Source organism: Brienomyrus brachyistius, chromosome 17 (genome assembly GCF_023856365.1).
Source record: "Brienomyrus brachyistius isolate T26 chromosome 17, BBRACH_0.4, whole genome shotgun sequence".
NCBI classification, from domain to species: domain Eukaryota; kingdom Metazoa; phylum Chordata; class Actinopteri; order Osteoglossiformes; family Mormyridae; genus Brienomyrus; species Brienomyrus brachyistius.
In genome coordinates this window covers 3,187,403-3,207,582 of record NC_064549.1, presented here as the reverse complement: position 1 = coordinate 3,207,582, position 20,180 = coordinate 3,187,403, and the positions used below count along the sequence as shown (strand labels likewise).

General features: G+C 52.0%; 1 protein-coding gene across 3 annotated transcripts in view; it reads right to left on the bottom strand.

Moving 5' to 3' along the window:
* Positions 1-20,180, bottom strand: part of LOC125712246 (cGMP-dependent 3',5'-cyclic phosphodiesterase) — a 120,878-nt gene that overhangs the window by 13,336 nt on the left and 87,362 nt on the right. For all 3 annotated transcript variants that reach the window (XM_048982106.1, XM_048982108.1, XM_048982107.1), the window contains exons 5-13: positions 13,259-13,368; positions 12,288-12,343; positions 9,126-9,185; positions 8,191-8,353; positions 6,470-6,522; positions 3,383-3,457; positions 3,197-3,238; positions 2,928-2,996; positions 1,047-1,177 (exon numbers count right to left, since the gene is read on the bottom strand). In XM_048982106.1, the coding sequence (XP_048838063.1) occupies positions 1,047-1,177; positions 2,928-2,996; positions 3,197-3,238; positions 3,383-3,457; positions 6,470-6,522; positions 8,191-8,353; positions 9,126-9,185; positions 12,288-12,343; positions 13,259-13,368 (759 nt within the window). The remainder of the gene's footprint in view (positions 1-1,046; positions 1,178-2,927; positions 2,997-3,196; positions 3,239-3,382; positions 3,458-6,469; positions 6,523-8,190; positions 8,354-9,125; positions 9,186-12,287; positions 12,344-13,258; positions 13,369-20,180) is intronic.

The window sequence follows — 20,180 nt, the reverse complement described above, 5'->3', positions numbered from 1 at the left end:
CCGATACGGTGATTAGATGTGGGTCGGCTTAATGCGAAACATAAGTTGTGACATGTGTTTCATACAATCACAGCACAAGGAGAGTTGGAACGGAAAAGGGTAGCAGCGAGGACGCAGCAGTGAAACAGACCGCGATCAGGACGTCGCCGGGATGCAGTGGGGACCCGGGTCACTGTCATGGCTGATTCCACTGGACCACTGCCAACTGCTCAACTGCTGTCCAGCTCCAGGTCAAGCACGTGACTGGTCACGACCCTTCACAGCCCTGGCTGAGTAACGGACGTGCAGCACATTGCGTCAGCAGCGGCGTGCTCCAGAAAAAGAGGGTGATATAGCACTCTAAGGATGCCCTGGATGATTATAAAACTGGCCCCAAATCGCTGCTGCCGTCACCTGCAGCCCTGACTGCTTCCCGCTGTTCAGAAATGCTGATCACACTCGCAAAGACTAAAGGGAAACAAAAGTCAGAGAGGGGAACACAGAGCCTGCGCCCCTCGTTGAGAGGGACTGACACGTGCTGCCTTCGTAAAATCGCCCATGTGGCGGGACGGAGAGGCGGAGTGACGCCCACTGGGCGATGCAGAGCGGGCTCAGCTCCTCCGGACAACAATCCCACTGCCCAGCGGCCTGCAGGACAGACCAACCCGAGTCTCTGCCGCTACAGACACCCCCAGATTTGTGGGCAACAGAAAACTCCCACAGAGGACCCATGCAGACCACTGCCTGTGGTCTGGGAACCTCTGCCTTGAATAAAAGCATTAATATATGAAGTGCAAGAGAGTATCCAGAGTCCTGTTATAAACTCAGAACACACCAGACAGTGGAACACATACCATCCCACAATATCACAGCAGCTTCTTCTTCAAGACTTTTTGTTTGCAAAGATGAGTTTCTCCTCAGGATGCTGCCTTTTTAGTGCCAAGGGAATCTTAGGTACTGCAGTTCCAGTCCAAGCCGACCAGACACTGTCCGAGCCTCGTGGTCGCGGCATCGAGCGGGTCGACAAACACATGATTCCACATGCCCAACAGGGGGCGCTCACTCACTTCTGCCCGCCCGTCTTGTTGAAGGTGCAGGCCAGGGCCACCACTTGTGAGGTGGCGCGGCTGATGACAGGGACACACAGCATGGACTGGGCCTCAAATCCCAGCATGCTGTTCAGCTGCCGGTGCTCCTCCTGCAGGAGCGAAAGATGGATGATGGAGAGAGGGAAACAAGAGAGGGAAAGAAAAACGAAAGCATGAGAAGAGCTCAGCCATGCAGCCGTGATGCTGCATGCATGCAGTCAGGGGCGAAGCCTTACCCTCCCCACACTCCGTTTCAGCCTAACACATCAGCCAAACCCTGGGGGGGGTGGCAGGCAACCCTTCCACCGCCCCCCGCCCCCCGCCCCGGCTAATGTGACTAATGACGGGGCCCTCGTGTACACCTGGCAACAGCTGTGTGTAAAAACATCCAGCGTGTTCTATCAAAGACCAATTAGGTGTACGATCCTGTGCAGCTGTGTGCTGGACCAGCCATACTGTATGTCAACAGGCCAGCTGAGGCCTGGCCCCTGGCACCTGGCATCTGGCCCCTGGCACCTGGCACCTGGCCCCTGGCACCTGGCACCTGGCCCCTGGCACCTGGCGCGGTGAATGACGTGCTCCAAAGCCACCTGAGTATCACTAGCAGGTTAGTTAGCTTCGTTACTCAGAGCCACTGGCACACAGTTAACAGCTCAAGTCAGGATCCATTTGGAGAGCTAGACATGTTTAAGAGGAAGTACCGCGCATACTCAGTGTTTACAGGTGACTTTAACGACCCCACCTGCTGCCCCCAAGCAAAGCCAGGGAAGCTGCCTGATTTCGACAATGGGGGAATTATGGGAATGACAGCAGTGACCCTGCTTCCGTGTTTCTTCCCAGGTGTCACAGATGCCATTAGTGGCTGCAGAGCCGTGGGATGATGACACAGATCATCGTGTCGATGGCAAAGGCGCACGACTCGGCCCTGCTGGCTGCTGAGAAGATGGCAGGTGGGGGCGCCGACTGGGGCTTTCTCACCCCCACCCACCAGAAATGTGTGCTCCGACTAGAAGCCAATATTCACAAGCCTCAGCCACAAAGGCATGATCAAAGGAGACACAGGGACATGGAGAGACAAAGAGACACTGAGAAACAGGGAGACACAGGGACACAGAGAGACACAGGGGCACAGAGACATAGAGACATGAGGACATAGAGAGACAGAGAGATACAGGAACACAGGGACACAGAGAGACACAGGAGCACAGAGAGACACAGGGACACAGAGACAGAGAGACATGAGGACATAGAGAGACAGAGAGATACAGGGACACAGAGAGACACAGGAGCACAGGGAGACACAGTGACACAGAGAGACACAGGGGCACAGAGACAGAGAGACATGAGGACATAGAGAGACAGAGAGATACAGGGACACAGGGACACAGAGAGACACAGGAGCACAGGGAGACACAGGGACACAGAGAGACACAGGGGCACAGAGACAGAGAGACATGAGGACATAGAGAGACAGAGAGATACAGGGACACAGGGACACAGAGAGACACAGGAGCACAGAGAGACACAGGGACACAGAGAGACACAGGGGCACAGAGACAGAGAGACATGAGGACATAGAGAGACAGAGAGATACAGGGACACAGGGACACAGAGAGACACAGGAGCACAGGGAGACACAGGGACACAGAGAGACACAGGGGCACAGAGACAGAGAGACATGAGGACATAGAGAGACAGAGAGATACAGGGACACAGGGACACAGAGAGACACAGGAGCACAGGGAGACACAGGGACACAGAGAGACACAGGGGCACAGAGACGGAGAGACATGAGGACATAGAGAGACACAGTTAGACGCAGGGACACGGAAATACAGAGGGACACAGAGAGATCCTTACCGAACTGACGTCCTGCAGAGTAATCTTCTTCTTTTTCTCCACCACCTGACCGAAGCGGCCAAACATCAGCTGAGAGGCCATGAGAAGGAAGAGAGTTAGAGATAATGATTTAGCCGGTATAGATTATAGAGCTATAACTATTGGGAGCGGAGAGGCATGGTTCCACTTTTATCATCTGAGATAAAATGGTGAATGGTGTTTTTTTTTTCTTCCTGAGTTTAACAGCAGTCTGGTTCATTCATTGGTGACGGCGCTGCTGTTCAACTCACTGGGAAGCTGATTTCCTCCTCCAGGACCCTGTCGCCAACCACCTAATGGAAGGGAGAATGCAGCACCAACATGTGAGGCCGAGTGCCATTCATTATGTGTTTCCATATCTATATGTGTGTGTGTGTGAGCGTGTGTGTGTGTGCATGCGCATGTGTGTGTATGCGTCTCAAACACACATCACACACCTGACAGAAAAGCTGGTGGTTGTCCTCTGACACTAGCAGCAGACAGCAGCAGAGTGACTGGGTCTCCTGTTGCAGCTGTTAAACACAGAGATCAACTTGTCAGAGTACTAGTCTATCGGTGTACAGCACCAGTCTATCAGTTAGTCTGTCAGAACATCAGGCTGTCAGAACATCAGGCTGTCAGAGTATCAGGCTGTCAGAGTATCAGGCTGTCAGAGTATCAGACTGTCAGAACATCAGGCTGTCAGAGTATCAGGCTGTCAGAGTATCAGACTGTCAGAACATCAAGCTGTCAGAGTATCAGTCTGTCAGAGTATCAGGCTGTCAGAGTATCAGACTGTCAGAACATCAGGCTGTCAGAGTATCAGTCTGTCAGAGTATCAGGCTGTCAGAGTATCAGACTGTCAGAACATCAGGCTGTCAGAGTATCAGGCTGTCAGAGTATCAGACTGTCAGAACATCAGGCTGTCAGAGTATCAGGCTGTCAGAGTATCAGTCTGTCAGAACATCAGGCTGTCAGAACATCAGGCTGTCAGAACATCAGACTGTCAGAGTATCAGTCTGTCAGAGTATCAGGCTGTCAGAGTATCAGACTGTCAGAACATCAGGCTGTCAGAGTATCAGACTGTCAGAACATCAGGCTGTCAGAGTATCAGGCTGTCAGAGTATCAGACTGTCAGAACATCAGGCTGTCAGAGTATCAGGCTGTCAGAGTATCAGTCTGTCAGAACATCAGGCTGTCAGAACATCAGGCTGTCAGAGTATCAGACTGTCAGAACATCAGACTGTCAGAGTATCAGTCTGTCAGAGTATCGGACTGTCAGAACATCAGGCTGTCAGAGTATCAGTCTGTCAGAGTATCAGGCTGTCAGAGTATCAGACTGTCAGAGTATCAGGCTGTCAGAGTATCAGACTGTCAGAACATCAGGCTGTCAGAGTATCAGTCTGTCAGAGTATCTGACTGTCCCAGCATCCGGCTGTCAGAGTATCAGTCTGTCAGAACGTCAGGCTGTCAGAACATCAGGCTGTAAGAGTATCAGGCTGTCAGAGTATCAGTCTGTCAGAACATCAGGCTGTCAGAGTATCAGACTGTTTATCGGTCTCTCAAAGCATCAGTCTATCAGAGAATCAGTCTGTCAGTTTATCAGTCTGTCAGAGTATCAGTACCCAGAGCACCAACAGGCACTGAATCAATGATTCTCATAAAGAAACCCCATGCTTAAGGTTTGTTTTGAAAAATGGCTGCAGCTGGACTTAAACCAGCTTAAAACAAAAAGCAGCCTGATAAAGTACAGGAGGCTCCAGGAAATGTACTTACTAGTGACCTTTCATCAAGGAATTTATCAAAAGGCTCCTGCTTCTCCTCCTGAGCTAAAACACTGAGCAAAAAAATGGATTTTTGGAATTGTTTCAGTGGTTGTTTCAAGTGTGAAAAAATAGTAATGCTCACTGTAACTAAGTTGATACGCAATGATGCAGTTTCGCCCCCCGGCTGTGAAAGCACTAAATTATGATAGCCCTTTCAATGGGGTTCGCTCACTGTCACACATTCAAGGTAATTAGCAACAATGTCCATGTAAGACAGAAAAAGCCCAGAAAAATGCAGCGGTAAAAGCAGACCCCGTGTGCGCAGCCCCGCCCCCATGTGCGCAGCCCCGCCCCCCTGTGTGCCGCCCCGCCCCCCTGTGTGCCGCCCCGCCCCCATGTGCGCAGCCCCGCCCCCCTGTGTGCCGCCCCACCCCGTGTGCGCAGCCCCGCCCCCCTGTGCGCAGCCACGCCCCCCTGTGTGCCGCCCCGCCCCCCTGTGTGCGCAGCCCCGCCCCCCTGTGCGCAGCCCCGCCCCCCTGTGTGCCGCCCCGCCCCCCTGTGTGCCGCCCTGCCCCCCTGTGTGCGCAGCCCCGCCCCCCTGTGTGCCGCCCCACCCCCTGTGTGCGCAGCCCCGCCCCCCTGTGTGCCGCCCCACCCTCTGTGTGCCGCCCCACCCCCCTGTGTGCCGCCCCGCCCCCGTGTGCGCCAGCCCCTCCCCCCTGTGTGCCACTCGCCCCCGTGTGTGCCGCCCCGCCCCCCCCATGAGCGCCGCCCTGCCCCCATGTGCACCAGCCAGCTCCCATGTAAACCCGAAACTTCTTTTGGGGACATTTTTCAGGTCATCATTTGGATAACCTACGAAACGGTGAACGCGATCAAAAACATAAAAATGCCAAAAAACTTGTATTTTGTTTGGTTACTTTAGGTTAAGGTTAGGGCTGGGTGGGGGTTAAGGATGTCGTAACTGGGATTAGGGTGTTTCCCATACAAATAAATGAAAGGTCCAACGCGTGTGTGTGTGTGTGAGTGGCAGGCTGCCAGGCAGAGGACCTCAGGGAGCTGGAGAGGCTTCCAGCCTGGGGTCACACAGCCCGACACTCTCAGGCATGACAGCAGTGCAGACCCTGTTAGTACCCGGCGACATGGGATCACTGTCACACCTCTTCACACCTTTCATGTCGAGGGCTGCCTCCCCCCCCCCCCCCGCCCCCCGCTACCCAAAGCCCCTGCTCATGTTTCCACGGAGAAATGGGACGCTCCGTATAAACGCTCCTCTCTTCCTTTGAGGCTTGTTATTTAAGCCCCATGATACTGTGACACTGTGCGCTGTTGTCTGGCTCGGAAAGCTCCGGATGTGTGAGTGAAACAAATGGTTTGCAAAGAGGGGCATTCCTCTCTTCCCTCCCAAATATATTAATTCCTATGATATGGAGAAACATCCAGTAGCTGTTAGCTGCCTGTAGACCAGACTCCCTGTATTATCTTTCATCAGAAATTTCATATCCAGACACCATGGATATTAAACAGTTCGCCGAGCAAATGTCAGCACTCCGTTTAGAAAACCAGCATTAAGCTGCAGAAATGCGGCCTGTGAGGACGTCACCTCACAAGGGAAGGAACGCCACGCTGCTCTGCTATCAGCCCTCTTGTAAATGTCAGCTCTGTGGAGGATGTGGCCCGGGGGGAGAGGGGTAAGAGCACCTGTGTCTCCGGGGGGAGGCCTGCCATCAGGACAGTAAAGGAGGACGTGGGGGGGCTGGTGCCCTCTCACATACTTACATAATTGATGACTTTGAGCTGGAGGGAGGCAGCATCTAGGTCGTACAGCTCACCTGGAGACACAGAGACCATGTGATTATCCTACACGCTGCTCAAAGCCCTTGGCACTAGGTGTGATATTTCTTAATGGGGTGCAGGGTAACCTCTGACCCAGTGACCTCACTAATACTCACCCAGAGACCTCACTAACCTCTGACCCAGTGACCTCACTAATACTCACCCAGGGACCTCACTAACCTCTGACCCAGTGACCTCACTAATACTCACCCAGGGACCTCACTAACCTCTGACCCAGTGACCTCACTAATACTCACCCAGGGACCTCACTAACCTCTGACCCAGTGACCTCACTAATACTCACCCAGAGACCTCACTAACCTCTGACCCAGTGACCTCACTAATACTCACCCAGGGACCTCACTAACCTCTGACCCAGTGACCTCACTAATACTCACCCAGGGACCTCACTAACCTCTGACCCAGTGACCTCACTAATACTCACCCAGAGACCTCACTAACCTCTGACCCAGTGACCTCACTAATACCCACCCAGGAACTTCACTAACCTCTGACCCAGTGACCTCACTAATACCCAACCAGGGACTTCACTAACCTCTGACCCAGTGACCTCACTAATACCCACCCAGGAACTTCACTAACCTCTGACCCAGTGACCTCACTAATACCCACCCAGGGACTTCACTAACCTCTCACCCAGTGACCTCACTAATACCCACCCAGGAACTTCACTAACCTCTGACCCAGTGACCTCACTAATACTCACCCAGAGACCTCACTAACCTCTGACCCAGTGACCTCACTAATACTCACCCAGGGACCTCACTAACCTCTGACCCAGTGACCTCACTAATACTCACCCAGGGACCTCACTAACCTCTGACCCAGTGACCTCACTAATACTCACCCAGGGACCTCACTAACCTCTGACCCAGTGACCTCACTAATACTCACCCAGGGACCTCACTAACCTCTGACCCAGTGACCTCACTAATACTCACCCAGGGACCTCACTAACCTCTAACCCAGTGACCTCACTAATACTCACCCAGGGACCTCACTAACCTCTGACCCAGTGACCTCACTAATACTCACCCAGAGACCTCACTAACCTCTGACCCAGTGACCTCACTAATACCCACCCAGGAACTTCACTAACCTCTGACCCAGTGACCTCACTAATACCCAACCAGGGACTTCACTAACCTCTGACCCAGTGACCTCACTAATACCCACCCAGGAACTTCACTAACCTCTGACCCAGTGACCTCACTAATACCCACCCAGGGACTTCACTAACCTCTGACCCAGTGACCTCACTAATACCCACCCAGGGACTTCACTAACCTCTGACCCAGTGACCTCACTAATACCCACCCAGGAACTTCACTAACCTCTCACCCAGTGACAATGCTGAGCTCTGACTCAGTGACCTTGCCAACTCCTATATTAACAGCAAACAAAGCTCACTCCATGGGTCACAGGTCCAACCTGATGGTGCCACATTAACCTATTTCTGCCATTTTTCAACCTGTCAGACACCAACATCCCTGGCATTTACCAACTTGATTCAGAAGTTTTCTGCTATTTGCTTCAGGTAAGAGGTTTGGTAATCGCTCAAAGCGAGCAGTGAACAGTGTGCATAGCATTAAAGGCTGCACTGGCTCTGACATAAACCACATGGTTTTCCAGAGTGTCCTTACCGCACAGTTGTAGGATCTTGCGGTCCATCTCACTGTACGTGTCATCCGGAAACATCATACTGGGCTTTGCAGAGGGATTGTGGGACAGGCCAGGCAATGGGCTGAGCGGAGGCCACTGCGAAGACTTCTGCAGTGTCTGGACTCTCCTGACAGCCACGGTAACCTGTAGAGGTCAAACGGCACACAAGCAAGAATCTGTGAATAAGCTGGAAAAGGATGATGGGGAGGTACCACGTCAGAACAGGACCTTCTAATTGCAGATAGTCCTGTGATAACTGCATCCCAGAGTCATTGTGTCTGGAGATCAGATAGGACAGAGCAGGAGAAAATTTGGCCCATTGATTACCAAGGAGACAGGCTAATGAGTGCGTTTAGCATGCAAATCACCGGTGGACGTTAGTGGAGATGAGACCGGTGGCCCCTTTGCACATTACGGCATCCAGACATTGACTTTTTGCTTGTGATTCCTCAGCCACCTCTGCTTCACTTCATTATCTGAGCTGATCTGGCAGGACAGGCAGCCACCTGGACAGCGCTAGAAGCAGTCGCCCGCTGCCCTCTGTGTCGCCAGGGAGCAGCGCCACCCGCATCACCGGCCTTTGTGCGCCTCATCAGGTGACCCCCCCTCCCCGACATGATGAGTCATATTTATGTCACACGCATTCCTTCAATGCCATCTGAAGGGCATCGTCTGGCTGTATTTCTCATCATCTAGCTACAAGACCATGATTATTATGCTGGAATGAGATGGGAGAACACCCCCCCCACCACCACCTGAGGAAGGACCTGTGATCAAGCTGGGGCTGGAGTTAAATTTTGAAGACGACTGATTTTAATGAAAGTATGAACAGTTGTTACTGTTCCCTTTCTGAGGACGTTGTTTTGGGGGGATTTGCCCCCCCCCCCCCCACATCAACCACCCACCAGCTCCTTACATGCTTCTCCAGGACAGTGAGGTGCTGCTCCTCTGCGTCTCCCAGCTGCTTACAGGCCACCTGCATGACAGGATGAAAATGAGCAATGAGAAAGTGGGGGATGCAGGGGTGTCTAGGGTCTCTGCCGGGCTGAACCACTCTGACCATGGTGGGGGGAGGGGGGGGCTCGCACTGGGTCACATGAGCCCTACTGGCTGGGACAAGCAGATGCATTTAGCAGCACACAACAGTGTCATCGGGCAGGACTCCCGAATGAAATGAAAAGCTGCAGTTGACTCAGATGCCCTCCCCACCCCCCATTGTGAGACAGTCAGTCTCCCCTTGTCATTGCAGAGGCTTCCGTTTGTCCTCCTACCTCCTGAGGGTTGGGGGCGCTCACTCCCCCAGGTCTGGCAGCTGACAGTGTGTCCTGCCGACTCTCTACCCGTGGGCTTACCTCCGCCTCCATCCCGCCCCTGTGACTGATCCAGCTGGAGCTCAGCTGCTCTTCACTTTGGGTGCCCTGGTCACAATGATCTCCTACTACTGGTGGTAATGCACGGATGCCAGGCAGAAGAGGGCCTCCAGACCCATAGGGGGCGCTGCAGCTTCCCGGCCAGAACCACCAGTCCTCCCATGTGACCAAAAAAAAAAGAGCAGCGCGGCTTCTCTCTCCTCCGCAGCACAGCCCGTCTGTCCCTGTCACAGCCCTGTCAGGGGGGTCCATCTGCCAGGGGGGACCGAGGCCTGACACGCAGGCGGCAGCAGACATGTCCCTCGCCTTCACATCAGACGGGCGCCGACGCGCAGATAAGAGGCTGAAACGTATCACCCAGCAAGGCGTCGCCATGCCCCGGTCTCGTGGCCAGCATCTTTAGTGGCACGCAGTGCGATTGGCCCGCTCTCTCCTGTCACCGATGACAGACACGTCACGTGTGGAGCACGTCAAGGGACAGGCAGGACCCACGGTGACGTTTATAACAAAACGAAGGGGAAGTGGGGAGTTCATTAAGATTTGCCCTCTTCCAGTAAAAAAGTAATAATGCAATATGTTCCCAGACAAGATGATAGAGGAGGTATGGGCTTTTTAAGGCGCTCGGGAGCATTTCTGCAATGACTTCCCTCTGCAGGGACCAGATGGCAAACTGCTTTGGAACAGACTGAGCAGAGGGGGGCGCTGGCAGCTGAGCGGGGTGGGGACAGCTTGAGAGGGGGGAGAGCCTAAATCAAGCTGTGACATCACTGCAAGCACTTTTGTAAGACTGCTTTTCTGTGTTTTTGTTGCCGGTGTTAGATTTTATGTTTTGTGTAACTGGAGATGGTACCAAGCTAACTGCGCCTAAAAGGCTTGGAAGGATGAAACTTGGCCATTTCCAGTGGCGGTTTCTGCAATCGCCACATAAGTGTCTGACAGGACAGGAGCCGAGTGCCGCTGTGCAGACAGGCCTCCAGCGCCGGGGCAGTTTGGAGGCGTGTTGCTCCTGCTCTGACTAAATGGTGACATGTTTGGAGCAAAGAGCAGGTGGGCGGCCTTTCCGTCTCTGTGCTGTGGCTGTAATTAGCATCGCCTGTGTCCGCTGAGCAAAGGCACGGGAGAGAGCCGCGTGTGATGTGAAATGTCTCTTGTCGCCTGTGTCCATTGGCTGAGGCTGGAAGCTCTGCAGATTGCACGCACTGGCAGGAACAAAGGAGCCCATTCGCTGCTCCTAAAACGAATCTCCTCCGAAACTCCTCACAGGCTCCTTCTCGCAGCTATCGCACCCCACCTCACTACAGCCTGACCAATCTCGCCTTTTTTGGGTCAGCTGGCCCAGCCGGAGGCCATGTCCTACCTTAACCCCTCCAGGAGGCTCTGAAAGCGTCACATGTCTCTGGGTGCTGCCAGGGGTTGCACATACTAATCAATTAGTCGACAAGTCGATTTCACTGCTCTGTCATGATGCTTTAAGCGTAATTATGACAGTAACGACAGGGGCGTGTCAGAGAATACCAGCTACACGGAAGCGAGGGGATGAGACGCTGAAGCAGCAGAGCCAAAACGGAGCAGGTGGAATTGTGTTTGTACCTCAGTTACATTGAAGGCATTAATGAATAACCTTTCGCTTGCATATTTCTATTTCTGCTTGGGAAAATCTGACCAATAACGACATACTTTTGTCTCATATTGCCAGTGTTGGAGGTGAAACGTCAAGCGCTTATTATATCGTTTTATATTCAGTGGAAAATGAAAGATCGATCTGCTGGCCAGATTTCATAATGAATTATGAACGTGTCGCAGGTCGTATAAATAAAATACAAATAAAAGGCTGAGTCCTGCTATGATAGCGATCCATCCCCCCAGTAACTAACAAACAATTAACAAAATGACTTGTTTATCCTCCATTGCTTTGGAGGGGTTCCCCGCCAAGAAATCACGTGCTTATTCAGCATAAAGGTCACACTTCCTGCTGCGTGGTGGGAATGCGCCACAGGATTGCGGCCAGGACCTACAATAGTTCCCGGTCAAGATGAGGAAGAACTTCCTGAACTAGAGTGGGAAAGCGCCTTAGGACCACGAGGAGCAGGACTTACAGGCTGGATTTTGGGTTGTTTTCCTCCCAAATGTTACACCTACATTTTATTCTGCTTTCACACTTAAATGGAAGTTGCACCACACCAGCGTTATTGTCGCATGAATTGTTGCTGCTGAGTTGCAACCTGTTGTCAGCATAGGCAATAACTTTTATGAATACAGATTGTTGGGCGTTGCAAAGCTCTCCCTTCTCCCCTGGTTTTATTAATGACGTCATCAGCGAACAGTCAATGTCATCTGCCAATGTCTACATGTTCACGACAAAACAGTCCACTTTAAAAAATCTGAAGTCGTGCAACCCCTCCATACTACACTGGTTCCCACTGGGTTACTGGGACTGACAGGTAACCTCCCATAACTGCTTCTAGCACCTTCTAAGCCTTGTCAAATCAGCCAATCAGTGAACAGTCCAGGAGATGCTGGGTCAGGCCCTTCTTCTCCACCCCGCTGTGGTCTCCTGGCTGGAGGGTGGGACATATCAGAGCATCTCCACTGCTTCCTCCCAAGATGGTGTTTCCATTTGGAGGCTGCTGGTGGATGAGTAGCAGTGCTGTGGGGGAGGGGAGCGAGGGACTGTGGAAGCCATAGCAACGGAGGCACAAGCCACTCACCAAGATGACGGCGATGACGAGTGCCTGGTCCTGGTCCACAAGCGGAATGATCAACACTGGGGGGGAGGGGGGGGAGGACGGCAGACAGAAGACGCTATGTTTAATCAAGGTTCAAAGACAAAGTGGGCACAGGCAAACGCATCAGAGCTGCAGGAGAGCGACTCATGATGCGTCACTGTTCAATGAAGTCCAACCCGCCTGGGCTGCAGAAATAAGTAATAGTAATGCAAGACTGCGGAGGAGCTAAGCTGAGTGAATGTAACTGCAGGGTCATGCTCCACACTCCCTTAAGGTGGTCAGTGAGGGTGGACCTGAGGGGGCGTGGCCGGGCTGAGTGAATGCAGCTGCAGTGTCGTGCAGCTGCAGTGTCGTGCAGCTGCAGTGTCGTGCAGCTGCAGTGTCGTGCAGCTGCAGTGTCGTGCTCCACAATCCCTTAAGGTGGTCAGTGAAGGTGGACCTGAGGGGGCGTGGCCGGGCTGAGTGAATGCAGCTGCAGTGTTGTGCAGCTGCAGTGTCGTGCTCCACAATCCCTTAAGGTGGTCAGTGAGGGTGGACTTGAGGGGGCGTGGCTGGGCTGAGTGAATGCAGCTGCAGTGTCGTGCAGGTGCAGTGTCGTGCAGCTGCAGTGTCGTGCAGCTGCAGTGTCGTGCTCCACACTCCCATAAGGTGGTCAGCGAGGGTGGACCTGAGGGGGCGTGACCGGGCTGACAGCCCGTCCTGGGAGAAAATCAGACCCAGGAGCACAGGAGCACGATGACCCCTCCCCGTTAACTACAGCTCCAAGCTTCTGTTTCACTTGCTGCTACTCATGTGCATTCACACGCATTCACACACATTCACACGCATTCACAAGCATTCACACGCATTCACACGTATTCACAAGCATTCACACGCTTTCACACGCATTCACACGCATTCACACGCATTCACACGTCTGTACACACCGACACGTCCCTTGTCCCAGCATTCACCTCTTTTGTCTGGCGCCAGGGGCATGGCCAAGCTGCTCCTCTGCCTCTCCTGCAGCTCCGAGGGGGGGAGCCCAGCACATTGCACCCTCCTCTGCTGGGTCACCATCTCCCTGTGGAGAAGCAGAGCATGCAGTGAGTCTCAGCAGAGAAAAGGTCCATGTGATCACAGAGAACCCCAGAGAGGTGGGAAAAATGAGGGAGAAAAGGAGAGAGTGAGAGGTGTGGAGTTTGAAAGAGAGAAAGGAAAGGAGAAGAACTGGAAACCAGAGGGAAGGAAGGTGTTCTGGTCCATGTCATGTCACATTCACTGAAACAAACATGGTGGCAGGGAGCCCTGGCGATACTCCCTACTGATCTGAGAGGGAGGGCAGGGGCAGATGGCTGGGCTGCACTGCAGGCCGCTCACAAGGGCCTCACGCTATGAGTCACGGGCTCTCAGTGTAGAACAGGATAAATCCCGCAAGTTTGGGGGGGGGGGGGGTCAGCTTTGTTTTGGCTGCTGTAGCCTGTGGCTGAAAAAATCCCTTTGTCGACGGTCAAAGATGGACTCAAACTGGTCTGTCCAGCAAAGAAGCAATACAAAGGCACCATGTTCACTTTGAACGACGCTCGTGGCGGCCGTTCTGCTGTCACGGACGGGAACGTGAACAAACTGCTCGTTCTGTTCCCTAGCAGGCGATGCCCGGGGTTAATGGAGCAGGACAGCGGCAGCCCTGCTCAGCGGGGTTCAGATCTGGTCCCCGCAGTGAACAAAAACCCAAAAAACAACACAAAAAAGGGGGCACAGCTGGCAGGCCGGTGTCCAAAAGCGCTCCAGAAATGTCCCCCCCCCCTACAAAACAGCAAAAAGCATGCACAGCACTGCAAAACCTCGAGTCAGCCAAACCCATGGGCCCACAACGTAACGCTCCCAGGTGATCATCCTGGCTGTCGTCAGCAGGGAGGGCAATGAGGCCGAACGCCAGTCACATCATTTTCACTCCACCCGTCTGCACTGCCCTCCCCTGAAAAAGTATCACGCAGGACAGAGAGGTAAACGCTACAGGCTTCCTTCAGAAACATAAAAGAGCATGAAGCCAATATTTCAGTCATTTTTTTGTGCTTTTATTTCATGTTGCATATAAAATTATTTCAGGCCCCCAAAAATGAAAAATCAATCAAATGTAAAAGATACAAAGGTACACGCTGAGGCTGGACCGCGAGGAGAACCTTTCAAAGCTCGTTAGATGAGTTATAGGTTGTCCCAAAGTGATCACTGTGGACGATCTATCTTCCCTCACTCCTTGTGGAAAGAGATTCTCCCTCAAGCCCTGACCACGTGACACGTGTGGGGACTGACTGCCGTGCAGGGAATTCTGGGACAGTGATCGCCAGCTGTGGAAGATGGAACATGTTTGGAGGCTCTCCCTGGGGGGCAGTGTGACAGTTGACCGCCTCGCTGAACAGGACTGTGACGGCATTGAGGGTTAGGGGAAGAATCTGGGGGTGCGCTCTGGGGGCCCTGGCTGGATGCACGTTTCCAGTTTGCATTTATCGGGGTGTTCACAGAACTGAGTCTATGCGCGTCTCACAGCTGTGAGGGGGTGTGGAATCCGGGAGGTGTGCAGGACCCAGCTGGAGCCAGCTGATACGGTACAGGCCGGATACGGCGGGGGCCACAACAACCCAATGTCACCCTGAGAGGACGAGCTCATGCTCCAGGCGTGTGGGCGACTCGCCGGCATCTCCGCAATGCCCCCAACCCCCCAGGACACCTCAGAGCCAGATTCCGGCAAACCCAAAGCACCATTCCCAGAAACTGCCGGATTTCAACAGCAGAAAGCAATGTATTTTTAATTACGCCTGTCCAGAGGGGGGCCCTCACACGTCTGTTATGCTATGCTCCATCCTCTCTGCAGTGTTGGGCTGGGGGGGGGGTGTGACCCTCCCAATGGTCCCATAATCTCCGGAATTACAATTTGTTCAGCAAAAACAAAGGCCGGAGTGACAAACGTGACTGGGCGCCGCTAGGATTGGGATGCAGGCGGCTTCCTGTGGCCACTGGGATGCCGGGATGCCGCAGGGCAGCAGCGTATCAAATGAGAGGAGTCCGAGGAGGTCTTGCTTCAAGACCCGTGTCACTTCACCCCCCCGCGCTCATGCTGACACCTCAGATTTAAGCAGAAAGTTGTAACGTCACTCGTGGTGTCATGCTGCTCTTCTACACACTGATCAATTTCAGCTTCCTGATACCGGAGCAGTGAGACCAAGCAAAAGTGCATCTCTTACAATATTAATGACAACACAGAAAAATGAACTAGAATTGTTAGCTGGGTCATATTCGCTGCCATTATCCCTGACAGCTTGCTGGTGGTAGTTCATACAGTTAGCTGTAGAAAATTAAAAATATTTATCAGCTACAGACCTTGTGTTTGTCACAGAGAGAATAAAAAGGAGAAACAGGTTCCTTTGATTATTAACTAAAACAAATTGCAGGATTCTTTAGCAGTACAGTTACCTAATTATTCAGGGGCTTGGAAATAAGCAGGCCTAATCATTAATTAATCAAAATTATTCATTAGGTTTCACACATAATTTTAAGGAGCAGTAAAAAAAAAAATGGCAAAAGCCAAAATGAGATTTACTTTTATGTTTTATCAGAGCAAACACACCTGCAAAAATCTCTCAAACAGAATTAATCAAGTTAAGATATGTCTGGTCATGGTCTCAATTCAATCAACAGTTCAATAGAGTGGAATTAATTAAGAGCTTGGCGGGAAGGGAAATCAGCGCACAGCGAATCTCCGGGGACACGCCAGCAAACGCGCTTACAGCAATTTGAACTATTAATCTGCCTGTTTATTCATATCTTGCACTATAACCTACTGTTTTTGTAGCTATCCGAATTGATGAGATTTTGTCTGGTGCCACGCAGCCTTCAGGGGAATGAGATCCCGAACTGAAAAGCAGACGTGTTGGGGCGTCGCGCCCCCTGGCAGGGAGATCGCTTGTACGCTAATGAAAAAGACAACAGTCTCTGTGCAGGAGACGAGCCAAAATGCTGCCCTTCCAGCGAGGTGCCGAAAGCCGTGGCGTCTGAGTCAGACTCTCAGTACCTCACTCGGGGTAGTGCCCAGATGTGCCCCTCTTCTGGAGTCTGGTTCTTCACTGAGAAGAGCCAAGACTCCAGTATGATGGGACAGGAAGGTGAGGGTTGGTTGGGTGAGGAAGGACTTCTGCCCAGTATGGATACAGTAGATCTCTGAGAGTAGCAATCAGTGACCCATGCTCTTCTACTGTTCTTATCCTAAGAAAGGGTGGTGGTGCAAGTGCAGTCGCACGGGCACCAAAGGGTGGATGCGGTTCTGTTAGCTGAGCTGGGCATTGAGGTTCTGACCCTCCATTGTTCAGCTTGGAGACCACAGACGTCCTGCAAAATGCCCAGATGAATGGCTACATATCAGAAAGGAATATGGAAGCCATCTGGGTTTTTTCGCAACTTCATGGAGATTCTATTTCGGCAGTCAGTAATGGAGCTGCTATGAAGTCACAAGAGTGCAGAATGTGTGTTTCACTCTCCTGTTTTCATGAAGTTGAAAACACTCAACATGAAAAGAGAGACTTTGTGTTGCTAGGCTGCCGTCAGCGGGCGCGTGTGCAGATCTGAAGCAGCGATCTGCGGGCTCCTATAACAACCCGCATCCCACACGTCTCTGTAATTCACCAAGGATGAGGCTTCAATGCACTGCAGAACATTCTCCATTAAGCTGTTCTACTACTAGTTCGAGTTACATAAGAGCCGCACTCCATCCATGCTAATTAGCCACTAATGGAGTCAATCTCTCTCTGGCGAGGCAATTCAGGATGGACCCTCAGAATGGTCTGGCTGAAGCCCCCACTTGGAAATAGATTCGGCGCCATCAGGGATCCGCTGCTTGCAGTGGGAATTGGTGAAAGGCCTTGGTGTTGGCCTTGTGGCAAACTGCACGGCCCTCATCATCACTCAGGCATCTGGGCCAGACTCACACAGCCTCGACTCAACTGACAACTTCAGTCTGCTGGACTTCAGTTCAGCTAGACACTGCGTCTTTAACCAATACAAACCAATCAAAGAACCTGTCCCCAACGAGGCAGCCAATTAGCTGAGAGAGATGGGGTTTCCACATCCAACTTTCCAAAAAAGTCGTAGAGACTCGGGATCTCCAGAATAAACGCCTCATGCCTCCACCACACAGAACAGAGAGAACCACCGCAGACACCCCTCACATCAATATGCGAGGTGGAGTTCCGGTGCACCAGGAAGGAAAACGATGGAAACGTAAGCAGGTCGGCCTGCCATTTTAGCAGGACACCTCTCCAGCATCAACGTGCCACAAACACATAGTCTGGGAGAAATCAGAGCTTAACACCATGACCCTACTATGTTCTTTTTAGGAGATCAAAGAGTGAAGCTCTTCACTGTGGTTCGATGAACACCGGCATTATGGAAATGGCGTCTCTATGTTCGCTGGATGCGCTGGACACCGGCACCCCTTTGAAAAGCATGAACACAATGGTGCAGCAGATGTGATGACAGGAGGCCCTGCCTCGCGTTTCCATTCTGCTGCCGATGCTCCTTAGATGTTAATGTGTTATTTACATGCAAATGGACGGGAGCTTCGCGCCCGCCGGTGCCGCCGGCCCACACTGGCACATCTCCATGTGAACATCCCAGTAAAGGTATTCAAATCCTATTTTCGTTTTTTTAAAACGATCCAGTTCTTCTTATTATTTTGCTAAAAACCCACAGCTGCAAAACAGCACAGACGATGGCTTGGAATGGAAATGAGTGAGAATTATAGCAATCATTATAGCTCATTTTGTCAAAAATGCAGGAGACACGGTACACCAAGTACATCCAGATCCCCCCTCAGAAAGAATGGGTCTTATTCTTTTTCATCCTTCAGAAGGATCATAAAAGTCCACTACAATGTAGCTGAGATCTTCCTTCAGCACCCACTTGTGAAACCTTGGACCCCAGGGTCCTGCCGGAGAGCCGGGTGTCAAGAGTCAGCCAGTTCGGTAATGCCGTATATTGGAAGTCAGTCCTACATGAATGGATGAGGGAAAACCAGCACAAACTAGACTTTAATCCCGACTCAGTTCAGCTTGAAGCAGTGGTGGATTGTTGACAGAATACGGCATCTTCAAGGAGTTTTAGATAAAACTCAACCATCTGGGTTTTCATCTCGGTACCTTGCAGACTGACTGCTAAATGCAGGGCTCTTGAATCGACTGGGAAATGGAACATCAAAGGATGGGGCCCGGTTGGGCTCTATTCCTCTCAGACGACAGACAGGCACACGCATGCGTGCATTTACACGCTCTTCGAGGGTATTTCCTGTGAAGTACTTCTTGCCGAAAGCCGTCCGCTCCTCGAAAAAACTGCGAATTTCAGAGACACTTATTTCCTTTAACTTCTTAGCAGTTAATCCTTTAGATGCTATTCAGTGTAAACAGGTGGAGCCTGAAAGGAGACTGTGAAACAACACGGAACATCACTCACACTATTTTTACTTATCTTAATTCTTTCATTTTAGAAGCTTGAGAATCGTTCTTAAAACACATGAAAGGCAGGAATCTTGTGTATAAGAGTTTTAAACAGGGAAGTGAGTATTCCTTAAGGCATTGCTAATATTGAGTTATTCTCCGTACTCCGGGGTTACATCTCACCACGGCAAAAAAAGCAAGGCTAACTCACTGGATGACTCGAGTGGAAATATCTCCACTGAGTTCCCGGAAGGTTCCGCAAACGGGAAAAGGCAATGACCGCAGTACCCTGATGGGATGGCAGTGCCGCTGCTCAAATTAGTCACAAAGACTTGTTGCTGCTGCCATCCCAACGGCTCTGTCTTCGGCAAACCGCACCTGGTGCCGAACATGTCGATGTCACTGTCATTCAGCAAACCGCACCCGGTGCCGAACATGTCGATGTCACTGTCATTCGGCAAACCGCACCCGGCGCCGAACATGCCGATGTCACTGTCATTCGGCAAACCGCACCTGGTGCCGAACATGTCGATGTCACTGTCATTCGGCAAACCGCACCCGGCGCCGAACATGCCGATGTCACTGTCATTCGGCAAACCGCACCCGGTGCCGAACATGCCGATGTCACTGTCATTCGGCAAACCGCATCCGGCGCCGAACATGCCGATGTCACTGTCATTCGGCAAACCGCACCCGGTGCCGAACATGCCGATGTCACTGTCATTCGGCAAACCGCACCCGGCGCCGAACATGCCGATGTCACTGTCATTCGGCAAACCGCACCCGGTGCCGAACATGTCAAACTCTGAAATGAGTTTCTTTTCAGTGTGAGATTAGAGCTCAGAATGGAAGTCCACCAAGAAAATGCTACAGAAATGCACCCCTCCCAAATTTCTTCCTGAATAAAAGAATGTGCGACTGTAACCTGATGGGCTGGCAGGGACTGGTTCCTACTGCCAGCACAGGTGGGAAAGGAGGAATTGTTGAGTTTTTCGCGTTTTAGATTAATAGAAAAGGAGAAATTAAAAAGGAGACCCCCCTCCCTCCCTGAAAACCGCTAGATAAATGTGTCCCTTCTGTGTAGCTATGCTTAGTCTTGTCTGTCCAAGTCAATCTGCACACGTCTTACAACGTCACGTCTTGTTTGTCTTACCTACCATGTCCATCTGTGTACTAATGTCATAATGGGGGTGGGCTGCTTTGCAGTGGCTTCACTTAATGTATGGATCTGTTGTTCAGCTAATTAAGACAGATGTACCAACGGGGGCCATGAGAAGAGCAGAGGTGCAGTGGAATTACGTCTAACTCTCCTTTCGGACCCATTTCGCTCTATCTCACTTGTTCTCTGGCCGTCTGTTGTAGTGGTGCTCAACCGCACCGGGACAGAAGACAGTCTGGCGGGCTTCTCCAGGCG